We start from the raw sequence: 21,932 nt of genomic DNA on the forward strand, positions 1-21,932 counted from the left end.
GGGCACTGTTAGTAAAGGACTCAAATGCCCCGTCCCGGGGCTGGTCGGTCGTTACAGGGCTAATCTACGGTGGGAACTGGGCTTTACACACCAGGCAACACACTATTTCCCACCAACAATGAAGCTGTCACTTAGGAAACATCTTCTGCTGATTCTGTGGCTCCCTCTAAAATGCACTGGGAGCCTAACAAGAGCAAGCTGGAGCTATTTTTCTTTTTGCTTTATCCCAGATTCCTGTCATTTTTGAATATGAAGACACTCCATGGCCCATTCAATTTATCCATCTCTCATCACCTTGGATTTGCAAACTTTCACATTATAAAAAATTATAAATGCAACGAAGTAAGTTTCAGTTTGTGCCTGCATACATTTCCTCACAGGCCGTCTTTTGCTTTCAGCATGGATTCACAAATAGAGCTAATACCAAATGGTCTCCAGTGCATGTGGCCTCTCTTGCAACTTTTCTCTCCAAGAGGCATCGGAATATATAACAACATAAGGGAATTCGTCTACGTCTTCCCCCAGCCTTCTGGGTTGTTTTGGTTTGTAGGAGTTCTAATGTCTGTGGGGATGTGAAAGTGCACAATACACCTCAATTTCTTTTAATAAAAAAACTTTGAAGTATATGCTCTCTGCCTCCACCACATTGAATTATGGAAAAAAGAAATAACTGCAAAAAAATTGTCACCTATAAGCTGTATTTTATTTTAGCTTAAGTTCCTTGCTTCCTCAAGTCCTATTGGTGTAAAAAATCTTCTCCTTTACTTTGTTTCCACCAAGCACAATCACATGCATTTTTGGTCAGTTATTGGAGAAATTATTTTGGCCACTCCACGTAGTTAAAAGGATATTTATTTAATGGCGTAACTCACAAATTAAGTAATGGGTAGGTCGCAGGGTCTGGGGAAGGTGTAATGCAGTCCAGCGGTGTTCTCCGGAGCTCTGCACAGTCAATCTGCACTGGTCAGCGTTCCGGCACCGAGAGAGCGCCCAGAGCGGGCTGGCCCATCCAGCTCTCGGGTCCCCAGGCGCCTCCCCTCGCCCCGCCTCGTAGGCGTGACAGTTGCCAGAGTCTCAATGGGGGTTGGAACTTCCAGAACCAAGCTGGAATGGCTACCCACTACAGTCAGTTCCATCTTAAACCATCAAAATTGATACGTAAAAAAAATGGAATAGTGGTGGACATTTTAAAAGCTAGACATTTCCTATAAGTAAGATTCCCCCGATTTTTGACTCTGCTTGAAAAGTCTAATTGTCACCCATTAGTTTCATTCTCAATGAGCTCAAAGCTTCAGTCATGGAAACCCAGGCTTGTGATGGACACATATGTTCTCTGGCATACCCATAAGAACTTTCCTTATCCAGGAGATACCCACTCTTCCAAGTTCCCTCGGTGGCCATTCCTTAGCCATCCTTATCACAGGGCATGTTGTGCCCAACAGGACCATGCTATCTACCAAGTACATTGAGTCCAAACAGGAAGTTGCCTTTTCTCACAGCCACCAGAACAAACAGTGCCTCTTTGTATTCAGCCCGGAGCTCTTTCTAACAGCGTTTATCTCTTCAGGAGCTGTCAAGCCCTTCAGATGAGATAAATGCAACTGTGTGACGCGTACTTAAAGCACATCTCAATTGGCACTTTTGGAATTCTCACAATCACTTTCAGCTATGATTATCCTATGCCTTGACCTTATCATTTTGAACCCTGTACCAGGCAAGTAGCTTGCTATTTGTTCATTCTATTTGTGCCCTCTCTGGGAGTTATCTTGCCCGCTCTAGTTACCACTCCTGGATCAAAGCCTCTGGAGAAAGCCCGATGAGAAAGAAGCCTGCTGTTAAGTTGGTCAACTCCACCTACCCGAGGGGCACAACAGCAAAAGGAGCTCACTGGTGGCACAGAGGTATGGCACTGAGTGAGTCCATTCAAACACCCAGTGGGAACTCAGCAGAGGCTTTGAGCTATAGGGGCTTTGTGAGAAACAGCTGGTATTTTATACATAAAACATTTCTCTATGTCACGGGAATTTATAAGTGAATGATTGGGCTTTATACCAAAAATCATGTTTGAACATAAGCTAAAACATTACATGTTATGAGTTAGTGTGTACCCCCTCTCCTCTCCAAAAGAGTCAGGGTCAAATCACCTTCTATCTCAGAATGTGATCTAATTACGAGACAGCTCTTTTAAATGGAAATCAACTAAAAATTAGGCTTTTAGAGTGGGTGCTAACCCTGTACGATCAATATTCTTATACAAGGGGAAATTTGGGGCTGAGAAACATCTTGTGGGAAGAATACCATGGGAAGATGAAGGTGGATGTGGTGGTTCACTTGCACATCAAAGGAGCCCAAAGGTTTCTAGGAAACTACCAGAAACAAGGAAAAGGAGGCATGAGGTCGTTCTCCCTCACAGAACTTCAGAAGCAAGTTAGCCCTCCTGACATCTTGATCTAGAATTTCTGCCTTCTAAACTGTAATACTAGACATTTCCCCTTGTATCAGCCAGCTAGTTTGTGAGATTTTCTTAGGGAAACTCTAAGAAAGTAACTCTGTATCTGAGATGATTACAAACAGATACAATAAAGGAGACTTAGCAGGGCTGGAAGCCAACTTTCTGAGTAGCTCTTGCAAACGGGAGTGCCTAGGTATATTCCCCAGGAACCAGAAGAACATAGGCTGCCATGTTTGGAAGAAACTGAGATGTTAGCATTTGCAGATACTCCAGGCCCATAGAAGTAATGCAGGTCAGAGCATCAAGCCACAGGAGCGCTTGAAACCTTAATTAAGAATATTGGAGGTAAGCTTGGAAATGTCTCCTGTCGCTCCATGCTTTCTTTTCTGTTAGCAGGAACACCTGCAGGACTTCACATGTACTTTCTTGGTGTTGGTGTTTGCTGCCACGCCTTCATTTCGAAGAACCATTGACAACTCACTTCTGACTATTAATATCTGGCCTGTTTAGTTAACTGTGTTTGTCACTGCTTGGATTTGAAGTGTTTCCCCAGAAGGATCCTATGGGGAAGCCTGGTTCCAACCTGGTGAATCCATTCACTGGGCAGTGATTAGACTGTGGCTGCTTTAATCTAGCCAATGGAAAAACACCTTAATGGCTTATGGTAGCATGGCATTGTTGGGAGGCGATATTGAGTAGAAGGCAGGTCCTGGTTGTAGGAAGCAGATCCCAAGTCCAGGATTTGAAAGGTGTGTTTTTCCTTAACCTCTTCCTATGACTGCTTCCTAAATACCATAAAGTGAACATCGTTCTTCACAAGGCTCTTCCTACAGGATGTTACTCCTTGCTGTGGAAATAAAAATAATGGACTAAAACAAAAATAAAAACAAAAACAAACAAACAAAAAAAGCTGTGAGCTAAGATAAATTTTTCTTCCTTTAACCCATTTTCTTAGTTACTTTTCTACTGTTGTGACAAGATACCATGACCAAGTCAACTTACGAAATGCTCATTGGGTCTCATAGTTCCAGAGGGTTAGAGTCTGTGATCATTATGAGCATGGCAGCAGGAAGACAGGCATGGTGCTGGGGCAATAGCCGAGAATTTACATGATGATCCACAGTTACGAGGCATCAGGGTTGGGGGCATAGTGTGGGCTTTTGAAATCTTAAAGCCTGTTCCTAGTGACATACCTCCTTCAGCAAGGCCACATCTCTTCAACAAAGCCACACCTCCTAATCTTTCCCAAACAGTTCCACCAACTAGGGAGCAAGCCTTCAGACATATGAGCCTATGGGAGTCATTCTCATCCAAACCATCAGACCTATGGTGGATATATGGCCGCCATGATATTATAACACCTTTAAAAAAAGATTTCACTTCATAGACCACTAGAAACGTGGTTGATTGACTGATTTATTCATCTGTTTAAGTGTTTTGGTCAGACACAGGAAGGGCAGATTAAAGATATTCCTAGACCCTAAGCACATCTGCTTTTATATGGCTACTTTATTTCTCATCAGATGCACACCAATGCATTTCTAGCCTCAAGTGAGAGGCAGCATATTGCTGTAGAAACCAACTGAAACATTTTTTCTTTTGATTTTACAATTATTTGGTGAGACTAAGTCATTTCATTTTGAGAGACTCAGATCTCAGCAATCATTATGTATATTGTGAATTCCAGCAAAGTGAGAAAGATGACTCTCAAGTTGTTTCCAAACAGAATATGTTTCTTATGAATTCTAGGAACTGCCATATTGCTGCATTTCATAGATACTTGAAATATATGACAGTACTCAATGTAGAATCTTAGCTGCCTGCATTCAAAGCCTGCTTCATCACTTGGTAGCCATATGACTTGAACATGTTTGTAAGCATCTCTATGTTACAGTTTCTTCACCTGAAAAATTAGGCTATTTTGCTACTAATATACATATGGTTGACTTCCAATATTCTTTTGAGTTTTTGAAAGTAACACATTCATTTGTTGTTAGGTCACTTATGGTGAGTTTTGAAAAACTGGAAGGTGCTATGAAGCATGTTCATAGTGCTTTATGAATTAAGGGGGCCCTGAGTTAAAGGATAGGTAGTTTAAGGTGACCATAGGTCAATTCCTTTGGGGCTCTGGATACCTCTGAGGGACAAAGATTGCAAAATTAGAGTAACACAGGAAGTCAGCCTTGTCTTGTCAGATACTAAAGTCATCATTTAGTGGCACACACTATTTTTCAGGCAATATGGTTGGTACTTACATGATTTATTTTATTCAATCCTTACAGTAATAGAAATGAGGAAAGAGTTAGAGTGGGTTAATATTAGCTTAAGATCACACAATTAGAAATTTCTAGGGTTGGAAAAATCTAGAAAATCACCACCTACAATGTCTCTCTAACAAGAGAAAAAACATACTGGGTTATAGTTGCTGAAACTGAAGCCTATGAAGTGAAATAATTTACCTAAGATGGTACTGTGAGTTTATGCAGTATAGAGTCTGAGTGGTTCTTTGGGATCTTCTGCTTCCCTTCTTGTTTGAGATGCATAAAGAAAGACACATTTACTAATTACATGGTGTTTTGAAGGGTTTCCTGTCTGTCCATCCATCCATCCATCCATCCATCCATCCATCCATCATCCATCCATCCATGTAAAAACATGGTACAGCTTTTCACAGAGCCTATGAATGAACCATTCTCTATATCTTGGATCCAAGACTAAAATCCTGACATAAGGTGAGTGTAGGGAGGTACATCTGTATTCCCAGATACTCAAGAGGGTAGTGCAAGAAGGTCAAGAGTCAGAATCTAGCTTGGCTAACCTAGCAAGAATTAATTTTAAAATAAATTTTAAAGTTTTGGAGATGTTTGCTTAGCAAGAGAGGGCTGGTTCACAGATAAACAGACAAAACACCACATATTTGGCAATCATTTATAATATGGACACAATATGGGTGTGTACTTTGTCTATCACCTAGAAAGAATGTGGTACCTACTATATTGTTTTAGTTGCCTAATGCTCGAGGCTAAACTGCAAACTGCAAAACAGTAACCATCTGGGCTTCATGCTTAGATCATGATCTCTGTTCCTAGTTATGACCATAATTTTTATTTCACCACTGGAATATGTAGAGCCTTTGACTGTAAATAACCTAAAATTCTCCTGAAACAAGAAGCCCTTTAGACACACACTTACATGTGGATTAAAGAAATGCCATGTGTGCTGCATGCATATTAATATTAAATCAAATCAATGAACAGCTGCAACTATCCATCAACCCATACAAAAACCAGGCTGAATAAACATGCTCGCTTAGGCAGTATATACACCAAGCACATAGGAGGGTGGTTTAAAAGTGACCTAGTGTCGACCAAAATAAAGCTTTACTCTTCTACCACTCAGAGATTGCCTTCAAATGCTAGATGGATATGAATTTCAGCTCATCATTTATTGAATTCTTGTCTAAGAAGCAACTTTAAGGCTTATATTTTGAGTTTTCAAGTTGTAAAATGAAAGTTAACGAACTGCTATCAACCTTTAGAGGTATTTTAAGGATTAAACAAAATAGCCTACACAGTCAGGGAAAGCATTTGACAAATGACAGGTGACATTATTGGTGTGTCCATCCCTCTACCATATGAGCGAATGTTTAGCCACTGTTAATATTTCTAGCAGTTTTGCTAGGTAGGTCCTGTGCTTACAAGAACTTGGAAATATGAATTCATCTATACTTGAGAAAGTATAAAAGCCTCAACTGTTGCTATGTTATGGGTAATGAGAACAATGAAAAGAAAATGAGATTAAATCTAACATGTGGTAGAGCCAAGATTTAAAGCAAGGGAGCTGTGATCTAGTAACCACAAACCCATCACTAGAGTGACTGTCTCTCACACAGCAAGCCACGGAAGTGTAGCGCTTGAGGGAAAAAATGGGAGACACAAAAACGTGGATAATCTGCCTTTCTTTACAATAAATAGAGTTGCCATTCTCTGGGCTAAAAAACTAGGTGGAGTCAAAGCAAGACAAGGTCCTTGGCAAGGTTTGAAATTAAGGTGGTTGTCAAGCGAATGAATTCAGTTTGGGGTGGGGTGGGAAACAGTGGCTGGAGAGACCAGGAAATAAGAAAGGGTTTCCTAGGGTGAGCAGAGAGGAGAAGCCCCCTCCAAACCACTCACTGTTTCTCAGAATTGAATGTATTGGCCTGCCATGGCAGAACCTACTTTCTCTTTATGAGAGGTTAATGGAGGAACCTTGATTTGGGCATCTCATGAATTTTGCTTTTTCTCTTTCCATCTTGGGAGTCGCAGGGAGGACCATTCAACAGAAACCTAGGAGTTCTCAGTTTTGGAGTTTTGGCCAAGTTATCTCATACTTAAGCAAATCCACAGCTCAGTGCAGACCAAAGTAGATCTAGAGCACTTCTCTGCTTCAAACAATGTAGGTATCAAGGCAAAGTTCTGATGACAAATACTGTGGGCCAAGAATCATGATTATCATCTTTTCATGGGGAGTGGGAAAGAATATTATCAAAGTATATTATATAAAATGTTTTTAATAGACATATTGCTATACCCTAGATCAGTGCACCACTCAATCCTCTTCTGGGAAGCTGCTTCTTGCAGTAGATAGTAATTAACACAGAGACTCACAGCTGGGCAATATACAGAGTGAGAGCACTCAGCCCTAAATGGGATGTATTTATCAAGTCCTTCCTCCAAAAGCTCAAGGATGTATGTCAAAGAGGAGGCAGAAAGAGCCAGAGGTGCTGGATAACTCCAACAAGACAGTGTCTTCCAGGTGTAACAGGACTGATGCCTGTATGAACTCACAGAGACTGGCAATGTGCACAGGACCTGTATCGGTTCCAACCAGATAAGAATCTCAGAACTGAGAAGGGGAGGCAGGCACAAAGTCCCACCTCTAAACAAGAAGTTGTTTGTGATTGATCCCTGCTGGGAGAGGGAAATCAGTTTTCCCCAATGGTGTGTCACTGGGTGTATCCACCGCACTTGAGGGAAGGCACCATGCCCAGGAGGAGTTGGCCAACACAAAGCAAACTCCACATTTTTCTGTGTGTGCTGTTTGTTTTGCCTTATTGGGTATTTGTTTGTTTGTTTGTTTGTTTTGAGCTCTGTTTTTTATTTTTATGATTGTTTCAGGGGAGAGAAAGAGAGCAAGAACGTGAAGTTGGGTGGGTAGGGAGGTGGGGAGGATCTGGGAGTTGGGGGAGAAGAAAGAGTATGATCAAAATATACGCTCGGGAGGCAGAGGCAGGCGGATTTCTGTGAGTTTGAGGCCAGCCTGGACTACAGAGTGAGATCCAGGAAAGGCACAAAGCTACACAGAGAAACCCTGTCTCGAAAAACCATACACACACACACACACACACACACACACACACACACACACACACACACACACACATACACACACATACACACATACATACATATATATGCATACATACACACACACACATATATGCTTCTGTTTGCTGTGTCCTATTTATTTTACTTTCTTTTTACATGCCTGCTTGTTTTCTAAGGAGAAAGGGTGTAAATTGGGGTGAGAGGAGGGGAGAAGGATGTTGGGGAATTGAGGGAGAGGAAACTGTCATCAGAGTATATTGTATGGAAAAGATTTTATTTTAATAAGAAAGAAAGCTAGATAAACTATATATGTAAAATTTTAATAAAAATACATACACATAAAACTCTACAAAGGTATCTTGGCATTGTTAGAATGTCAAAGACATTTATTTTTATCTATTTCAGCAAAGTTCATTGAGGGTTATTATCAAGACAACGGAAGGAGGGAAAACATCTATCCAATGAATCTACTGATGCTGATTTACCTACAGGGCACTTTGCCTACATCTCCTAATAAAGGTGCCAGCCTGACTCCCGCTCAGCACTGCAAGAGGAAGCTAGAAACGGGACTCCACATGTACTGTCAATCAGCTCCACAATGGCCTGTTTTGGGAACCACCAACACTAGTACTGGTCACCTCGTGCCAACATTTTTGGTCTCTTCCTTTCCAGCTAAGGTGGGTTATTATGTGCTGCACACATGGGTGCAGGAAGGTCTCCTCGGCCAAATCTGTAATTACAGTCTTTTGAGGAAGCCCTGGATTCTGGCAATTAGTAAATTCTACATGACAAGAATTATTAAGTGTTTTGGATGCAGCCAACACATTTTTTGGTAAACAAATTTAATAGGTCCATCACAATACCCCAGTCAGCCTTATTTTGACAACACTGTAATTTATAGCAGTCTAGGTTGGTGGTGAACAGGTCAGGCCAAATGCACGCTATGATTGCTTCTTCTCAAGAATAGCGGGGAGGATATTTTTACTTGCCATTGAAGTGCACAGATGTATCAGTGCACAAATCCATAATGTGCTTATATTAGCTGCTAGACATATTATTGTTACATGCATCCTCCGAGGTCTTTCTCTACTGCCCACCTCCCCTCTTCTGCCCCAACTCTTTCATCCCCTGAAAGGAAGTTTTCATAGTCTGGAGACCATAAATTCCATTTCTTTGCTGTAGTCCACATACCTACTAGAACATCCTGTACAGAACTAGAAGTTAAACGATCCCAACTATGATTATCTGTTAAAGAAACTCTCTTGGGAAGGCTATCAAGGACGTTTGACTCACATGAATACTCTAATTTCAAATAAGTATCTTCAGAAAAGATAATTTCATTGATGTAAAATTTAGACTTCTTCTTCATAAGCCACACAAGAAATCTTTATTCATAAAACACTTTCACAAATATTTTATCTTAACTGAGTATGTTGCTTATTTATTCATCAATGTTCATTCTAGTTATTTTTCTATAATGTTCTTCTGCACCAAATATTTTCCACTTCCCTGAAGATAAGTCCTCAGGAAAGCTTCTGAAAATTTCTTTTCATCATTATAGGAAGTTTGCAGCTTCTCAAGAAATTGCACAGGAACCAGTAGAATGTCAAGGCACTTGCTACCAAACCTCATGACCTGAGTTTGATCCCTGGAACCTACTAATGCTGCTCACAGTTCCTCTGTGTCCTCAATAAGTGTGCACAGTGCATGTGTATACGTACACAATAAATATGTGCAATTTTTTTCTAAAAAAACACATACAAAGAAGTCAGTATTGTCCTCAAAATTCTGATGTGTTCATTTATAAAGGTCATTTATTGTCTGGCTGTTCCTTAGGTCATAACAGAAATGCACACAGGGAAGTGGAAGCAAAGTCTTTGGAGACACTTGGTAGCTTGAGGAAAGAAGAGCTTGTCTCTCTCCAGTCACCCTGGGGCAGAGCAAAGCCCAACAGATCCAGACATCACGGTGACACTGAACATTAAAGCCCATCCCCCCCCATAACCTCTAAGCCCTCTGATTTCCAATTATACCCCGAGAATTAGATCAAGTTAATTTGGGAAAAATGCGATACTAATTTGAATTTGTGAACTATTAACAGATATCCCAAATGCATGCTGAGTAGATGAATGATTTGAACAGTTTCTCAATCAAGTGCATTCTTCATTTTGCCACCAGAGTAACCCTCCTTTGGATTAACTACAACAGTGAACTGCCAAGTGTTTTAAAGACTGGCTTTGGGGGCTGTGGTATGTGTGTGTGTGTGGCTTTGGTCTGCTACAATAGCTTAACAACAGGTCAGCCGATATCCTAATAATGAATCGATTAGCTGACACGAGCCTGGATTAGTGAGATCCACCCGACCCCTAGTACATAGCTGCCCACTCAGTGAGGGAGGATGTGCTCTTGGAAGGCTGGGAACAGGAAATGCAGGACGCAAGCTAGACATGGTGGATGCTGTATAGTAGACAATTTTATGCTAGGTCCTTTTGGAAGAATGAGTAAGCGGCTGATGAAGCAAGGCTAATATCACTGTCCCTTCAACCTCTGAGCTTACCTCACTCCAGTTGCCCACTGTCCAGTCTGATGGACACAGGATATCTCTGTTACAGGAAACCAGTGCCTTGGGCTTCAGCAGGTGCTGGCAGTCTGTAGCTGGGAGAGCCTGCTCATCGGAGCCCATGGTCTGGATACACAGCACTGTTCTCTTTTTTTCTCCGTAGGGACCGCATGTCGTCGAACATGCTTCCCACTCCCCTGCCCACCACCTGCAGGCAGACATGGACATGTGAGGAGATCACCAAGAGAGATGTACATTCATTCAACCACCAGGGGAGAATGTAGGCAAGCATGTAATATAAAGCTGGGAGATCCCTGGGGATGATGCAGGCTCTGTGGGTGTTTTCTGTAGACAGGGTCGGTGTGATTGTCCAATTATAAACCCCAGAGCCCAGCAAAGATCCTGGCATATGCAGTTGCTTAAAAATAACCACATTTTTGGGGGCTGCTGAGATGGCTCAGTATTATAGAACACTCGTTGCTCTTTCAGAGGACCTGGGTTCAACTGCCAGAACCCACATTCTAGTTCACAATTATCTGTAACTCCAGTTCTAGAGGACCTAATGCCATATTCTGATCTCCAAGGATGCAAGACACACAAGTGCTGTACATACATACTGGCAAGCAAAACATTTACACACATATCATTTTGTTTAAAAGAGTGATGTCTTTTAATGGGAAAAAAGGCTTGGATTTTAAGTCAAGAAAATTGAGGTCCAAGATTCTGCTGTGTAACCTCAACCAACATTAAGCTTCCCTCTGTCATCTGTTTGGTGAGGCACTGCCTTCATCAGTACCATGGATTAAATGAAATACCAATTCATGTAAAGTAAAGAGCACAGGGTGTCCCCTGCCCCCATCACTTGTGACGCATTGGTATTTTGACTGTAGGTATGGAGTCATGGTATCCAATCATTCTCTAGGTCTCATGGCTCTCAGTCGAATGTTTATACCACTATGAGACAGATAGAAGCACACCCCTTGTATGACTCGGGTGATGTGAAATCTAGCTCATCGACTTCATTTTGCCTCCAATCTTCTGCAACCTGCTTGTTCCCAGTTTCACTGACTCATTTGATAAAGGAGAAAAATAACTTAAAAATAAGAAAATTTCTTCCATCGCAGTCATTCCTAAGAAGTTAAACAGTTGGGTAAATTAATATTTTGGATTCTCTGAGGACAAGCTAATGGGGAAGTTCTTTGTTTATGAGTGATTAATTGAACATTCCAGGATGGGAACAATGACTACAGTGGAGTGCTTTGGAAAATGACAGGGTCCCTACTGGAATCCTCTCATTTCTTCCTTCTCCATCACCATGCAAACCGTCTCTAGCACAGAAAATAGAACTAGTCTCCTCTCCCAGTATAATTTGGGTCTGCCATTGCCTTGTGAACACGAAATTCTTCCATATAAGTTCCCATGCACTAATAAAGGGGGACATTTCTATCTCTCACAGGAAAATAACACATTATGGGAAACCCTGCAGTCTTGACCTGGAGAAGGCCTCCTGGCCATAGGACAGTATTCAACTTTGGTAATAGTAAAGATGACAAAGCTTTGTTCTATTATTTTTATTTACCACACTTTATTTTTCTATGGGTAGAATTCTTTTTGGTTTTCATACTTTTTAATCTCAAGTTAAAATTTGTAGAAGAAAGCTCTTTCTGAATTCTATTATTTTCTTCACTTAGCAAGTAATTAAGATCACTGATTTCTTCGTTGGTGTTTAATTCTGGTTACCTTGTATGAATAAAGAGCTAATACTTGACAGTCTGATGTGAAAGCCAATTAATGCCCACTGTATTAATCTAATTACTTTGCCCTACCTCTGACATTTTCAAGGGAGGTAAGGCAGATTGCTAAATACATAAAATGTCATTCTGGAAAGGCCCTAATCTGAGATGACTGAAAGCCTAATTTATCTAATTACTTGCTACAGGGCTTTCAGTTGTATTTTAACAGAGTGATAATGGCCCTTCCTGTTTTCCCTTTCTAGAGTTTCCTCCACAGTGCTCACGGAGTGATTGTGTGCTTGTGCCATGATTAAAATGTGTTGCCTAAAGTTCATGAGTTAGAAACTACATCTCTAATGCACCAGTGTTGGGAGGTGGAGCCTAATGGGTCATAAGGACAGAGTGCTTATGAATGGATGAACGCTACTATAAACTGTGCGTGTGGGTTGCTCTCCTTCACTCTTCTACTGTGTGGGGATACATTTCCCCTCTCTTGCCCTTTCAGCTGCTGTGTGGAGACGCAACAAGAGGGGCCTCACCAAACCAAGGGCTGATGCCTTGATCTTAGAATTCCAGTTTCTAAAATAATTAGAAATAAAATTCTGTTCTTTATAAGTTACTAGGTCTGTGGTATCCCGTTAGCAGTACAAGCTAGACCAACATATCTTGTCAGTTTAGAATGAGAACCATCCACTCTTCAGTTTTCCTGCTAACGTCTTCTGTGGTGATATTGTGTCCCCCAATATATTTTGTACCTTAATAAACTTATCTGGGGTCAGAGAACAGAACAGCCACTAGATAGACATAGAGGCCAGAAAATGATGGCTCTTACACACCTTTAATCCTAGCATTTTGGAGGCAGAGATCCATCTGGATCTCTGAGTTCAAAGCCACACTGGAAGTAGCCAGGCATGGTGACTCATGCCTTTAGTCCCAGGAAGTAATGGCAGGAAGCAGAAAGGTATGTAAGGTGTGAGGACCAGGAACTAGAGCCTGGTTAAGCTTTTAGGCTTTTGATCAGCAGTTCAGCTGAGATCCATTTGGATGAGGACACAGAGGCTTCCAGTTTGAGGAAACAGGATCGGCTGAGAAGTTGGCCAGGTGAGATTAGCTGTGGCCTGTTCTGTCTCTCTGATCTTTCAGCATTTACCCTTATACTCCAGGTTTCTTTTTATTAATAAGACCTTTTAAGATTCATGTTACAGTCTTCCAGGTCAAGTTTCCCCCACTGGCTCTTAATCCTCCCACGCTGGTTAGTTCTTGTTAGCGTGACACAAACTATTGTCACCTGCGAAGAGAGAGCCTCCATCATATTGGCCTGCAGGCAAGTGTGTGTGGGGGGGGCATTTTCTTGATTAACAATTGATATAGCAGGCTCCAGAATACAGTGCTCCCCACCCCTGGACAAGTGGTCCTGAGTTGTGTAATAAAGCAGGATGATCAAGCCACAGTGCAGAATCAAGTAAATAGCATCCCTGCATGGTCTCTGCTTCAGTTCCTGCCTCTAGGTTTCTGCTTTGGCTTCTTTAATGATGCACCATGATGTGAAAGTATAAAATGAAATAAATCTGTTCCTTCTCAATGGCATTGACAAGGACGAGACTCTCTTTGACTAGACACTGTGCACTGCCCTGTGACATCCATTTTTAGCAGAGAAGTCAGGATAAGAATGTCCATCTAAGTTAATGATGATCATTGATACCTGATTGGGTTCTTTGCCAAGTCAGCTTAGCCTTATATTTTCTTTACCCCTTCTGTTTTCTATTAGTATCTACCCATCCATTGACCCTTCCCCTGATACTCAGATAAAGACTCCTACTTGTCAATGCTATATTTGGTGTTGAGATCAATATCTTCGCTACAGTAAATTACTACTGTAGTGATCCCTATGCCCATGATGTTGTTGAATAAAGGGTGTGTTACTTCATTTTAACAAGTATCAATGTATAATGTCTTTTTATAACACCTAACACACAACTGGTCAATGAGCAAACATTGTGTGGAGTGTTCTTTAATCACTAAATGTTACTTAATCTCTTAACATTATGATGCAAAGATTCAAAGGACTGAGTCTATATCACAGATAATTATTGTATCAACATTTGGGGAGCATTTAAAAAAAAGTATCAATATTCCCATGTCTGACTAAACCCAGAATCTCTTGTATGGAGGACCAAGAATCCATGAGGATTGGAAACTACTGGTGTTCTCGATGCCAAATAAATGAATGTAAATTTTTATCTGTATATTTCACCAAATAATGGACTCGATTGTTTTAGTATGAGTTATAAATAATGTAGAAGTTTCTGTCAAAGTGTGTGTGGAAGAGAGAGAAAGATAGAGATAGACAAAGGCACAGAGATAGAGAGACTGTTGTGTGTCTTAAAGAGCCCTTAGTTTGCCTGGAATACTTGTCTATGGTTTGGATGGGGTCCCATCTTGATGGGGAACCTCTGAGCCCATCTCTTACCTGTAGTTTATTTATTTATTCGATCTATTTCCAGTGCTCACTCAGACAGCTCTGACTGCTATGAGCCAGGTCACCTCACTCTCTAACTCTCAGACAACTGAGGCCAGAAATGCTGCGAAATCACCTAGAATGCATATGAAAGTCTTGCACAACAAAGAGCAATCCAGCCTAAAAACTCAAAAATGCTGAAGTAGGGAAACTCTGATTGAAGTCCCACGCTGTTCTTTCATGCAGAGAAACCTACACACAGCTGCCAGGGTTGAATGAATAGCTGTGATGTGTATTGAATTCTTGGGATAGGCATGATCATAGCTGTAACCTTGCAGAACTTTGTTCTGCCGAAGAGCAGAGTCAGAGAGAAGTCAGCTGGGGAGAAGGAACACAGATGACCTCTCCCTGTGGTCAGGTGTTCCAAAGAGTTCCTTTCTTGGCAGCACTGGTCCCCGAAGCCATGCCATGGGCGGCATCATGTTTGTTTCAAGGTTTAGATAATTTTACACTTTGATCAAATCTTTAAAAAAAAAAAAAAAAAAAAAAAACGTGTCTTGGACATGCCTTGGGGGAAGATCAACAAATGCTGAAATTGGATTTAAAACCTGAGATATCACTGAAGAAAAACTGTCTGGAGAAGTTAAGAAAAAGACAGTGGAAGCCTTTTGCTGGGAGAAATGACAGCTCTGGATGATGAATGTGAGCTTTCCAGACATCACAGAAATCAGATGACCAAGGAAGATGCATGAGAACTTCGTATCAGGGAACTGACTACTACGCTGAGTCTGTAAAAATACACAGTACTATCCAAGCAACCTCTGTTTATTATGTATATTTTTTAAAATCAAAGTAATGTGTGATGATACATTGTGTACCCTAATAAAGCTTGTCTGAGAATCAGAGGACAGAGCCAGCCACTAGATTAAACGAAGAGGCCAGACCGTGGTGGCACACACCCTTAATCCTAGCACTCTGGAGTCAGAGATTCGTCTGGATCTCTGTGAGTTCAAGGCCACACTGGAAAGGCCAGGCAGTGGTGGCACACACCTTTAATCCCAGTACTGGGACATATACACGCCTTTAATCCCAAGAAGTGACAGCTGAGCAGAAAAAGGTAGATAAGGCGTGAGGAAACAGGAACTAAAGCAGTTCAGCTGAGACCATTTCGGGTGAAGGCTCAGAGGATTCGTGGAGTTGGTGAGGTAATAGGTGGTGGCTGTGGCTTGCTCTGCTTCTCTGATCTTTCAGCTTTTACCCCAATATCTGGTACCAGGGGTTTTATTAAAAGACCATCTAAGATTCGAACAACACTAATGTCGTTTCTTTAAGAAGTAAATCCCTTTAAGCCCTTTATGAATTTGCACAAAACATAGATCTTAGACTTTCCTGGTTGCTTATCAATTTTCATTTTGTTGGTATCCTTTCTTTGTTTTCCTGTCTTCCTCCCTTCCTCCCCCTTTCCTTCTTCCCTGCCCCTTCCCTCCTTCTTTCCTTCCTTCTTCCACTTCCTTCCTTCATTGCTTCCTTCTCTTTCCTTCTTTCCTTCCTTCCTTCCTTTTTTGAGGGGGTAAGTCTTACTAGGTAGCCCAAACCATCCTTCAGCTCCATCTCATCCTCCTCCTGCCTCCTGAGTCTTGGGATTACAGGTGTGTACCACCACACCTGACCCATATGTGACTTGTTACCTTGGCTAAACATTTAAGTCTGTATAATAAAATAAACAAATATAGCTATAAGAAAAGGATTACATGTACAAAGCACAACAACAAAAATTATTTTTAAATAAATTTTAATAAAACCAACTAGCTGGTGTCAAGTAATCGTCATATGTATTTAGCACTGATTTTAAATATATTGTGTGTTGCATGTGCATGTATATTTGTATGTGCACCTATTCTTGGATATAAAATAAAGGCAAACTTTTTACTTCAGAGGCAGAAGAGAAGATGCAATTGGATTTATTAACATCCTCTTTTGAAGGCTGTGCAATTGGCTTGAGTGTGAACCAAGCCAACTCAGACTTGACCTGTTAATTTTGTTGATCTTTAGCAACTGCAAGCTGGACCTCTGGCATTAACTATGTGTAGAAATAGCCTCAAAAGAAAAGAAAAGAAAAACCTAGTAGTACCTTAGGAAATAGGTACCAGCAAAGGGAAACACAGCTTAAACTGAAGTAAAAACCTTTTAAAGGATCTCTCAAAATGCTTGGGCTTTTCTCTTCCTCAAGTCCAATCTTCAAATTGGTTAGAGGGAATTGGAGGAAATTATGTTCCCAACACAGCAGCAGACTCTGGGGTGTAACTATTCCCCCAGATGTGCTCATCCAGATGTGCTCACCCAGGCAGCATTGCAGACAGACAGATCATCTGCTCCCAGGAAAACCTGACTCTGGATGTCACCTTTGCTCTGGCTGGGACTGCGCAGTGGCTGTCTGGCACCCAGCTCCTATGTGTGTGAGTGCATCAGCCCTCCCATTCTGGCTGCCATGGCTGCGTGATTAACTAACTGCATGAGAGGAGACTGTGCAGTTGGACCATTTCCAACTTTAGCTGTGGATCGAAAGGTTCCAGCTATCAGCTCGGCTTAAGAAGCATTGCAGGAGGAAAAAAAAAATGTCCTTTTACTGTATTCTGGAATGCTTCTCTCAGATCTAAGAGGTGATGAGATGCTAGTCCGCTATAAAGCCCCAGGAATCAGGGGGATTCTGTGGACAGTAGCTGGGAGACCAAGTCCTGGGGGAAGCTCTTGACCATAGCCCCAGCCCACACAACAGCCTGTACTCTAAGTCCCCTCTTTGGGGAAGCCTGAACTAAGAGTGGACATGGTCAGTTCAGAATACTAGTATGTGAAAGTTCTATATCCAATGGGGACATGCCCTTGGAGAACCAAACCCAGTAGTTAAACAACTCCTGGGTGAATGCTGTGTACATTATCTTCAACAGTTTGCCATTGAGTCATAGCAAATAAAAACACAGAGTGCCTCAACGTTGTGAGAAGAATTGCTCTCTGGAAAGAAAATGTCCTCACAGCTTGCCACAGACTGACAACACAACTACAGAAACCTTTCACAGCGTCCTTCCATTAACTTTAACAACACAGCTCACAATTACCATGGAACACTGGAGCACTATGAAATTAGCGGTCTGGGCAGACGACACACAATTCAGCATCCTGTTACCAAGGGTTACCTGGGTGGACAATCCTTTTCATAGCACTTCTTCTGTCTCCCACTGGGCTGTGTTTCTGGGTTACAGAAGGTAGCTTTCACTATCCCATGGCCCTTCTTGACACAGTGAGCCGTCTGGCGCCGGATACCTGGGGAAGGAACCACACATGTTGAATTCTGAACCCATGCGAATGCTCTTGTACAAAAAGCCCAAGTCCTCAGCGAGGCCATGGACAGAGACTGGAGTTGATGGTTCGAGCCCCCAGACATTGGAATGACCTCTCAAATCACTGCAATCACTGGAGTCTCTCTACCTGAGAGGCCAAACATACCAGAGATTTTTTTTATTATCGTTTGTATACCTTGTACAAATGTCTGTCTCACACAGTCTGTGAGCATGATGGAGCTCACTACACTAGATGGAGAATGGCTTCTCATATTGAAGAAATATCTCTATGGACTGAATGAGTGCCAGCTCGCTTCCCTTCTCCAATCAAGGCCAATCCAGTTTAGCTTCCTGAGTTTACGGAGCACCGACTCCATTGATTCCTGTCATTCTCCTCCTCTCGTGGGTTGCTGTTGTTTCCTCCTTCCAGACCTACTCTGCTCCTCCCAGTTTCCTGCTCTGAACTTTTGGAAGTGATCCTACAGATGCATGTGGTTTCCATCAAGGCCTGGAAATCGGGGTGCTATCTTTTTGTCTAAATGCTCCTTCTCCTAATTCTTCCAGCCTAGGGATAGTAGCCTTGTTCCCCTCACCTTCCAGTGTGCATGGGCATTATTTACCTTCCTTGATTTCTCCAAGCCCTCCCCATACCTGTGAAAGTAGCCAAGGTAGTGAGTTCCTGTGTGCCAACTGTTTCCTACTGGGGTCTTGGAGCGATATTATCTCCTTTACAAAAATGAGCTTAATAGTTTAGAGTAAAAACGGAACACTTCGACTATTACTCCTCACTGGTATACTCATTAGCCTGGAATCCACTTTTGGAATAGTGGCAGCTCTCTTTAACACAGGCCATTGTAAAAACTCTAGTGGAGAGGTTAGAATCAGGTCATGCTTTTAAAAGTAATTACTATGATGTAACACTGCAAATTCAGAGAGTGTGAGCTTAGACTGTATCTGTGGGGGAAAAAATCCATGGCTTTTCATTTCTTCTTCTTTTTTAAACCGGACACTGCCCCCAAAGAAATTTTACTAAGTAAGGATGCCAATAAATAGTAATAGTTATCGCTATTTGTAAATATTATAGTGTGTGATAATATTTGTGTGATGTCCTAACACTACATTGTTTCTAATCTGAAGATATTTACTGGAGACTTCTACTTCAAAGGTGGAAATCAGACCCACCAGATGCTTCACTGTGCTGGGGCACTTCCACCTAAACCTGACAGCTGGAGTTTGATTTCCAGGGGCCACATCGAGTCAGAGAAGTGACTCCTGTCAGCTGTCCTCTGACCACCCACAATGGCATCTGTGTTCCTGCACACACACCACACACACACACACACACACACACACACACACACTATGCTGTTTCCAGAAGATGGCAAATCTCTTTGTAAATACTCGATAAATTGTGCTGGATATTAGTGGTTATAAGGCCAATTAAGTGCCTTGATTTTAAAACTGTAACCTGGTTACAACCAATTCGTTTGGAAGGAAACATGCCATAAAAGAAGAAAAAGGTAAGTTACTCATGAAAACAAAAGTGCAAGAACAGTGACATTGTTTGTTATCATCTCAACTTAATATTGGGATTTTTAAAATAGAGCCTGTTAGTCAGTTAGTTTATTTAATATATTTTTAATTAAGAATTCAGTTTGGGATGAGTTAGGTAAAACAACTGAGAACTTAGCTTTGCAAACAAGAGTGCAGCATTTCCAAAATGTCAAAACTTAAAAGATTAAAGAGGCTTCAGGCAGTGACTCAGCACATCATCTGAATGGACCTGAAGTTGTATCAACTCAGTCTTTGAGGTGCTGAACAAGATCTCTTTCTTTACACCTACTCAAGTGACAATAACATCAGTACAAGGTAAAGTTCACATTATCACATAAATCATAATTCTAATGCTCCATCTAAAATGATGTCAATAATGTGAAGTGATGACAATTTTGTAAATCAATAGATTCATCACTAAAAAGCCATGAATACCAGCACACAAGAATAACACTAACTTCACAGGAAGAAGGAAAGAGTGAAGACTGAATAGCTGTTTATATAAGTACAACTTATTCTCCCAACTTTCAATTTCAGTTCCTGTGAAATACTGATCTCATTTATTTTCATGGCTCCCTTAGCTTTGGCTCTGTGTTTATTGACCAATGAATTCATATCTACCTACCACAACACAAAACTCAGTCAAGGAAAGCTTGTATCCCACCTCTACTAGTGTGTGTGTGTGTGTGTGTGTGTGTGTGTGTGTGTGTGTGTGTGTGTAATTATCCCACCTCTACTAGTGTGTGTGTGTGTATGTGTGTGTGTGTGTGTGTGTGTGTAATTATCCTCACAACACTTTCTACTAATATATATATGTATATATTATATATTATATGCTAGTGATATTATATATTAGAGAGAGAGAGGAGAGAGAAGAGAATGCTCTCCTTATATACTATATATAACATATATTCATGGGTTATCAATTTTCTCTAAAGACACTCTGCTCATTGCAGGTTTTCAGATCAAGGTTGAACATACAATCTGAGATTGGGATATAGAGGAGACTTAATTCATCCAGTCCACTTAAACTTGTTTCTGTACACCTATAACTCAGTTTTCTTCCTTTAGATGATTGAACTTCAATTCCATAATTCATCTTTTCCAAAAACTTCACTGACTTGTTATTGACTTCAACTATTTATTAGACATGAGTTAATATGCTTTATTTTATTATTAGTCATTGCTAACACCCTTACATATCCCATCAGTGAGTCTCAAAACCAATACCATTTTCCCCATTGGAATGCCAGGGACTTGATTACATAATTTTCTAAACTGATTGGTATGTTAGAGGAAACTTTGAAAAAAGGTGTGTCAGTTTGTTCAAGTAAAAGAATTGACTCTGCTTGAAGAATGTTTAATAGTGTTGGGGGGGGGGGGATGTTTCTGTCCTGTGAAGGAAGCATTCACAAAATTAAGCAAAATTGGTTTTCTAGCTCAATTGTGAATTCCTTCCTGTAGCCACTACATATAAGTCAGGCGAAGCATACAATTAAAGAAAACCAGAAAAGCCTACAAAATCTCACAACAGGTAGCGGCTAAAGGAAAAGCAGGCATTCAGCCTTTCACGGAGCACATTGACTGAGCATGTCCCAACTGAGAAACAGCATGCAACTGTAATACTGGAGAAAAAACCAAAGGCTTATAAATAAGAGAGGGCTTAATCTGTAGGGTGCACTGGGTTGAAAAAAGCAGTGGGACTTGGGAGACCAGCAGAATAAGAGACCATTAGATCAGCCACCATGTTTGGTGATATACAGCTGAAAAACCTAGTAGATCTCTGCTTTCTCCTTTCAAGCATGCGGTAAACTATACATCCTCTTCACTCACTAGCATGTGTTAAACTTGCCTTGATACATAGTTTTGTTACTTTTATGAAGTCTTGCATTAAAAAGTATCTTTAAAGTTTTGTTTGAACAGGATGAAACAAAACATTCTCCAGTTTTAACTAACCACTGTTTCTACTTGGGGAACACCAACCTAAGAGACCTCAGGGATGCGGCTAGATCACAATGTTTTTGTGGTACCCACCCCACCCCTGGTTTTGTGGTCCCCCTCCCACCATTTGGTCCCTTGTGTTTTCCATTCTTTCCCTATTTTACTCTGTATTTTTATAATGTGGGAAATGTGAACTTAAAGATAATAACAAACGGCCACTGAATAATTCAGTGTTCTGTCTCCTGTCTTTGCATTTCACATTGTGTGCACTGTGTGAATATCAGTGTCCTATCCTCTATGTATCCTGAGTATTAAAGTAGATTGCCACGATTTTCTCTGCCAGAGTCAGGGATCTCCCTGGAACTGCAATAGGCAATACAGTGAGGCTCACATGGTCACGACAAGCAACCCACTAAGGCTTTATAATCAGAATGATGTTTACCCCACCTGGCAGGGGTGCTGAAGGATCAAGTTTCAACAAAACCAAATAACTAATGGACTTCAGTTAAGGATGTTCTCTTCCCTACCTAACT

At 41.2% G+C, this 21,932-nt stretch overlaps 1 protein-coding gene and 1 long non-coding RNA gene across 2 annotated transcripts in view; one reads left to right on the top strand and one right to left on the bottom strand.

Annotated features, from left to right (window-relative positions):
- Adamts12 (ADAM metallopeptidase with thrombospondin type 1 motif 12) overlaps nucleotides 1-21,932 on the bottom strand; it is a 262,599-nt gene that overhangs the window by 42,537 nt on the left and 198,130 nt on the right. Inside the window, exons 17-18 of the mRNA XM_042261410.2 lie at nucleotides 17,761-17,887; nucleotides 10,376-10,586 (exon numbers count right to left, since the gene is read on the bottom strand). Coding sequence (XP_042117344.2) covers nucleotides 10,376-10,586; nucleotides 17,761-17,887 — 338 coding nt within the window. The remainder of the gene's footprint in view (nucleotides 1-10,375; nucleotides 10,587-17,760; nucleotides 17,888-21,932) is intronic.
- On the top strand, nucleotides 7,991-9,572 carry LOC121822718 (uncharacterized). The gene is made up of 2 exons (XR_013044698.1): nucleotides 7,991-8,495; nucleotides 9,380-9,572. It is a non-coding gene; the product is annotated as an uncharacterized LOC121822718 (long non-coding RNA).

The sequence above is a fragment of the Peromyscus maniculatus genome, chromosome 15 (assembly GCF_049852395.1).
Source record: "Peromyscus maniculatus bairdii isolate BWxNUB_F1_BW_parent chromosome 15, HU_Pman_BW_mat_3.1, whole genome shotgun sequence".
Lineage (NCBI taxonomy): Eukaryota > Metazoa > Chordata > Mammalia > Rodentia > Cricetidae > Peromyscus > Peromyscus maniculatus.